This window comes from Pinus tabuliformis, chromosome 5_2 (assembly GCF_031772625.1).
Source record: "Pinus tabuliformis cultivar Carrire ecotype Pingquan chromosome 5_2, CPIR1, whole genome shotgun sequence".
Taxonomy (NCBI): domain Eukaryota; kingdom Viridiplantae; phylum Streptophyta; class Pinopsida; order Pinales; family Pinaceae; genus Pinus; species Pinus tabuliformis.
Genome location: NC_142306.1, coordinates 980,412,798 through 980,418,842, shown reverse-complemented (window position 1 = coordinate 980,418,842; position 6,045 = coordinate 980,412,798). Strand labels below are relative to the sequence as shown.

At 40.9% G+C, this 6,045-nt stretch overlaps 1 protein-coding gene across 1 annotated transcript; it reads left to right on the top strand.

The window, feature by feature from the left end:
- The first annotated feature begins 3,252 nt into the window (after positions 1 to 3,252).
- LOC149162585 (uncharacterized) lies at positions 3,253 to 4,206 on the top strand. Its single transcript, XM_089435229.1, has one exon. The coding sequence runs from the start codon at positions 3,253 to 3,255 to the stop codon at positions 4,204 to 4,206; it is 954 nt and encodes a 317-aa protein (XP_089291355.1).
- The last annotated feature ends 1,839 nt before the right edge of the window (positions 4,207 to 6,045 follow it).

The following is a 6,045-nucleotide window of genomic DNA, read 5'->3' as shown; positions in this document are numbered from 1 at the left end:
ATTATCAAACCGAAGGCGTTGAGCAGTGAAGGTCTCAACTACTGTGTGATTCTGTGGTGAGTTTGCAGAACTCTGTTTCGGTGCAGAGCCAGAGAGCGTCTGATAGAGATGACGAGAAGCCAAAGGTCGATGTGTGGATATGATCGAGCAGAACGGTAAGTTTAAAGAATTCCGGAAGGAGATGTAATGCTTTGGAAGGTTTGAACCGTAGGTAGGTTAATTGACATTTGGATTGTCAAGGTAGCGGCATTCGTTGATATTAGTATACATGAAATCGATGTGTGTGGTATGACTTTGCCAGGTTGAGTTTTTGAAGCATGGGCACAGGTTTTTTTTTATTGAATTTTGATTTTAAGATCCAGCCATATGTGATTTAGTTGAATGATAATATAAAGGAGCTTCCGCATATGATGTTTTGCGAGATTGCTCGGACTTTGAAGAATTACTCGGGCGATTATTCGAGAAGGGTTTTGTATATGCCTGAGAATGGAGAGATTCTGGGTTTTGCAGGGTAGACCTGCATCAAGTGGTATCAGAGCTGGAATAGCTCTGTGTGGAGATTTAAGTTTTCAGTTAAATTAATTGCATGTGTTAAGAACAGATTTTGGAACTGATGAAGATTGCAGCGCAGATATGCAAGTGCAGTTGACGAAGTGAAGCAAGATCAACAGGGTCTTGAAGGTGAGTTGTTAGATGATATTTTCTCTGGTTTGAAAGTTGTTTGCAGAGTTCAGGTTGCAAGCAGATTGAAGAAAGTCTCAGCGGGAAGAAGCAGATCACAGCTGTAGAGCAGTGACAGAGGAGTCCAACAAAGGATTCTAAGTGAATGTGGCAGAACCTGAAGATTCAACAGAGGTTGAATAAAGTTGCAGATGAGTGAAGCCTGAAGGAGTAGTGGAGAAATGCTCGAAAGGTTCCAGTAGAGGACCGGTGATTACCAAAAGACCAGATCCGGAGGAAGGGATTGGTGAGGTAAGTGGCAGCAGAAGAGTTTGTTGTTGCAGAGGCTTGGTGCAACTCATGGGTGAGAAACTCATGGCGAAGGAGATGACTATTGAAAGTCATAAAGGAGAGAGCAGAGGTTCAGAAAGAGGCCACAGTAGAAAGAGGGAGAAAGAAGATGCCAAGGTAAGTGGCATAAGACAGCAGTTGACTGATGAAGAGTATGAGAAAGAGAAAGCTGAGATAGCAGTGCAACTTGAGTTATTGATGGAGTTGTTACAGGAGAATATGAAAGACCAGAGACATGGTTGGACCATGAAGAAGAGAGTGAAGTGGCAGAGGCTACAACAAAAAAGAGATCAACAGATAAACATGCAGTTAAGAGAAGAGTTGAGGAAGCTCGAGCAGATGATGAGTATACAGTTGAGTCGTGAAGAACTCAGAGCAGCCGAGTTGAAAGTGGAGGTTTCCATTGGTGAAACAGAGGAAGAGATCATTGATGATTTCTTGGGTTATTGGGCAGATCCAGATCAACTGGATGATGTAAAATCTTGTGTTTTTATAGCTGACAATTGTAATGTGATTACAGGTTTTACTGAGGAGGATGCGCAATCTTGTGAAGCTATCACAAGTATGGAGAAGAATCTTTCGGGAGATAAATACTCAGAAGAAGGAAGTAGTGATACATTTGTACTTGAAGCTGTTGCAGTAGAGAGAGGAGCTCAAGAAGAAAGGATGAAGACAAAGATAATGGCAGATGCCGCAGGCAAATTTGTTCAGAGGAAAATGCTTGAAGAAGTAGGGGAAGCAGATGAAACAGATGAAGTTATCTGCAAGCCAGAGGAAGGAATATCTCTGGATGATGATGAGGAAGTGGTGAGATCGTATGAGGGTCTCAAAAGTTCAGAAGAGAACTTGCGTCAGCGTACTGAAATGTTGACACGAAGACTAGATTCAGAGAAACAGGTGACAGAAGATAAAACTGGTGGGAAAGACGCAAATAAGATAATTGATGCTCCACAACAGCTTGATGACTGTTTGTTGCATATGCCCTTGGCTACGATGTTGCCGCTCGAAGGAAGTTCAGAGGAGGTGCAACTTTCCAAGAGCAGCCTGAGAGAGACAGAAGAGGTCAAAGAGGGTTTAAATGGCGTGGGAATATCGGTGCGACAGGCAGGGGAAGACAAGTCAACGTTTAATTTTCTATTTGTTGGCCAACGAAAACCTGGTGGAAAAGCCATCAAAGGTAGGGATCAGCCCTGTTCCGCTCCCGTGGTTTGGGATGCATATCAAGCCGGTTCACTTGAGAAGTTAGCAGGCGGAGACATAAAATCAATTGGAGGAAGGGTTAAATTGTCGACGTCTTGTCTTCACAGTGATAGAGGGTTGCCCATAGTTGGTAAAGACGTTTCTTGGCAGGAAGAATGTGGTCCTGGCTATTGTTCCTCTCCACCCAATGGCTCCTCAACATTGTTTTCAAACGATCCAATGTCACCCACACGGAATATAGCTGACAGTCCTGGAAGCGAAAACTGGGTAGAAGACGAGAGCCCAAAGATATTAGTGAATAAAGGTGAAAAGGGACAGCCAACAAAGGTTGTCAAAGAAGCTCATGAAGAAAAGACCATGATTTCTGAAAACTTAGCAGAAGATCATCATGCTGTCATGATGATAGGCACGATTGAGTCCGCCGTGGGAGATGTTGAGTTGATCAACGTACCTCGAAGAAGACGACATGAAGCAGAGGTTCACCTAGCAAAAGGTGAAGAAAAGGAAGAAGCGCTGACAATGACAAGAAGTCAGCAACAGGATCAAGGAGGGAATAAAACATTGGAATTTATAAAGAAGGTGATGGAAGACTTCAAGAATCTGGAAAACATACGCAGAAGGTGTGCATTTCAAATGGTATTGCAAGCAAAGGATTTACTGGAGGTGATTTCTCCGAATGGAAAGAAATTCACTGTTTGTGATGACATCCATGGTCAGTATTATGACCTTTTTAACATCTTTGAGGAGGTTATAGAAACTGCAGATACTCTCATTAAAGAGGCAGAAAACACTGCTGCCAACGAAATGAAAAAGTGGCAACTAGAGAAAGAAGCTTTGGAGCTGAAGAAATTGGAAACTGATATTGAATTGAAGATAATTGAAGATGCAGATGCAAAACTCAAAGAATCAGTTAATGATTCTGTTAGGGAGGACATGGAAGAGGAAAAAATCATTTTTAATACTCGAGAAACATTGATGTAAGAGCTGCAACATCTGCTCGCCTTGGTTAAAGCTAAGGAAGAAGAGATATCAGAAAGTGATATGCAAATTCAAAGTGTTGAAAAAAAGAATTCTGATAGAGTGTCCAAGTTTGAAGAAAATCTTATAGGAACAAAAGAAAAGTCTGAAGAACTACAGTGTGTACTAGACCAACTGCAGACTAACTCTGAAATTCTTTCCATGAAGAAAATGGAAGTCGATCAGTTGCTTACCTCAGTGGACCAAAAGAGGGTAAACCTCGTTCGGTTGGCTGACAATGCTGGGGATGAGGCAAGGGTACTTCAGGAGTTGGTGGATTTGAGGAAATTGATAGTTTCATCCTTTTTGCAATCCAGAGAAAATAAGGTGAAACTGGCCGAGAAGGAGGAACAAATTTCACAAGAAGTCCAAGGGTTGAGACAGCAGGTTGCAGCTGCAAGGTCATCTCTTCAAGAGCTTTCATCTGCCAAAGCTAACCTCAATCAAGAGATCACTTCCATGAAACAAAAACTGTTGTTCATTGATAAAAGGGGTCCAGAACTAGAAGCCGAAAAGAAAGTGGCAGCTGCAGCAAGAAATTTCAAGAAAGCTGGCCGGGTTGCTGCTGAGGCAAAGGCATTGAGCTTGGAGAAGGATGATGTCAGCCATAAAATGGAGAGGGCTTTGTCAGATTTGCAGAAGCTGGAGGAAGAAATAAAAGGCAAAGTTACTGCGTTGCAGGAGGCTGAAAATCTCATTATTTCAAAGGAAAGAGATGCAGCAATGGCAAGATGTGAGAGACTTAGATTAGTTGCTGCCTCTGCCAGGGAGGAATGGTCTGCAACACTTGAGGTTGAAGATATCGAGGAAGCAGGAAATTTGCTTGCAGAGGCAGAAGCTGCAGATTCTAAAGCTGACAAGCTTCAAGAGGTTTGCAACTTTGATGGTGACCAGAGAAGGAAGATGAAGCAGGAAGCAGCTGACATGCCGCCTAAACGGAGGAGCAGAGCATATGGACAACTCCAGGACAAACTCTAGGATCCAGGAGGAATTTTTCTTCATTTCTTCTTGAAAGCACATGATCAGGAGATCATGAATGTTTTCAAGCGTGAGAGTCTGATGCAGGAGCATCTAGACTTGGGCCAGCAATGTGACGGGGTGGTCACATGTTGTGGCTAAATGCAAGACTTGAGGAAGACTTAGTTGTTAAATTGTGTTAATTTCAATAAGGGTAGGTAATTAAAAGTGGTCTAATTTAGTTAAATGTTGAGTTATAACTGAATAACTAATTCTTTCTTGTGTGGAAAGAAGTAGTTAGGTGTGACTGATGTATAACTCCCTTTTGGGTAGAATAGAACAGGGGGATAGAGGTAGGAGACAGGGGTTTTTTCCTGTAAATCTATGAACAGCTGAAAGGGCCATGGATTTTGAATATTTGGCCATGAACAAGAGGCTCTTTGTAATTGTTGTTTTTATCTCTGAAGAATTTGACTTTTGAGCCATATGCACATTGTTGAATTCGATTTTGTATGAATATGTTCGGTTTTAATAACCTTTGTGATGAGATTCTGCACATGGAGTTAGTTCTAGAATGTACGCAGGAGTAACCTCTGAGTAAATCGGTTCTTAACATTATATGTCTCATCTGTAAACTGTAAGTGTTTTTTTTTCCCTGCGTGGAATTGTTTATTGGTGTGAGTATATGCCGTGGTTATACATTCGTAATTGGTGGTGTATCTGGGAATAGCACTGGTTAAAAAAAATCTGTAACCAATTTTGTTAAATGCTGAACAGAATCATTTTGGCAAAAAGAAATCGATGCGCATGTGATAGCCATCGATTGTTTGCTGCGTTGATTGATATGGGGTTTGGCTCTTTGTTGTTTTAATCGATAGTATTTAATATAGATTTATGTTTATGACCATCAATTCCTCACTTCAAATAATGGTAGATGCAGTTGCCCAAACGCTAGAATAAACCAATGCGTAGAGCACAGGTCTATGAACAAAGAGGGCAGTGTGGTTTTAAAACCCAATTGGACTATCAAACCGAAGGCGTTGAGTAGTGAAGGTCTCAACTACTATGCAATTTTGTGGTGAGTTTGAAGAACTCTGTTTCGGTGCAGAGCCAGAGAGCGTCTGATAGAGATGACGAGAAGCCAAAGGTCGATGTGTGGATATGATCGAGCAGAACGGTAAGTTTAAAGAATTCCGGAAGGAGATGTAATGCTTTGGAAGGTTTGAACCGTAGGTAGGTTAATTGACATTTGGATTGTCAAGGTAGCGGCATTCGTTGATATTAGTATACATGAAAACGATGTGCGTGGTAAGACTTTTCCAGGTTGAGTTTTTGAAGCATGGGCACAGGTTTTTTTTATTGAATTTTGATTTTAAGATCCAGCCATATGTGATTTAGTTGAATGATAATATAAAGGAGCTTCCGCATATGATTTTTTGCGAGATTGCTCAGACTTTGAAGAATTACTCGGGCGATTATTCGAGAATGGTTTTGTATATGCCTGAGAATGGAGAGATTCTGGGTTTTGCAGGGTAGACCTGCATCATGATGTTGCAGTATATTTACATTCTTTTATACATATCTTGAAAACAACAGACACTTTTAAATTTTATACATCAAATTCTAACTATTGGCCGAGGGAGTGAAGATATTCAATATTCTTTTAAAGTGATTTGTTATCTCCTAAAAGTTTAGATTGTTCAAACCGAAGACTAGCAGCAACAGAACTACTCGAGTCTTATAGATTTTTAAATTCAGCTTTTTGTTTACTCAATTTGAGAAACACTAAAGTATGTGTAACATATCCTACTACCTGATTAACAGACAAGAGCCAGAGATGTTGTGAATATCCATTAATAT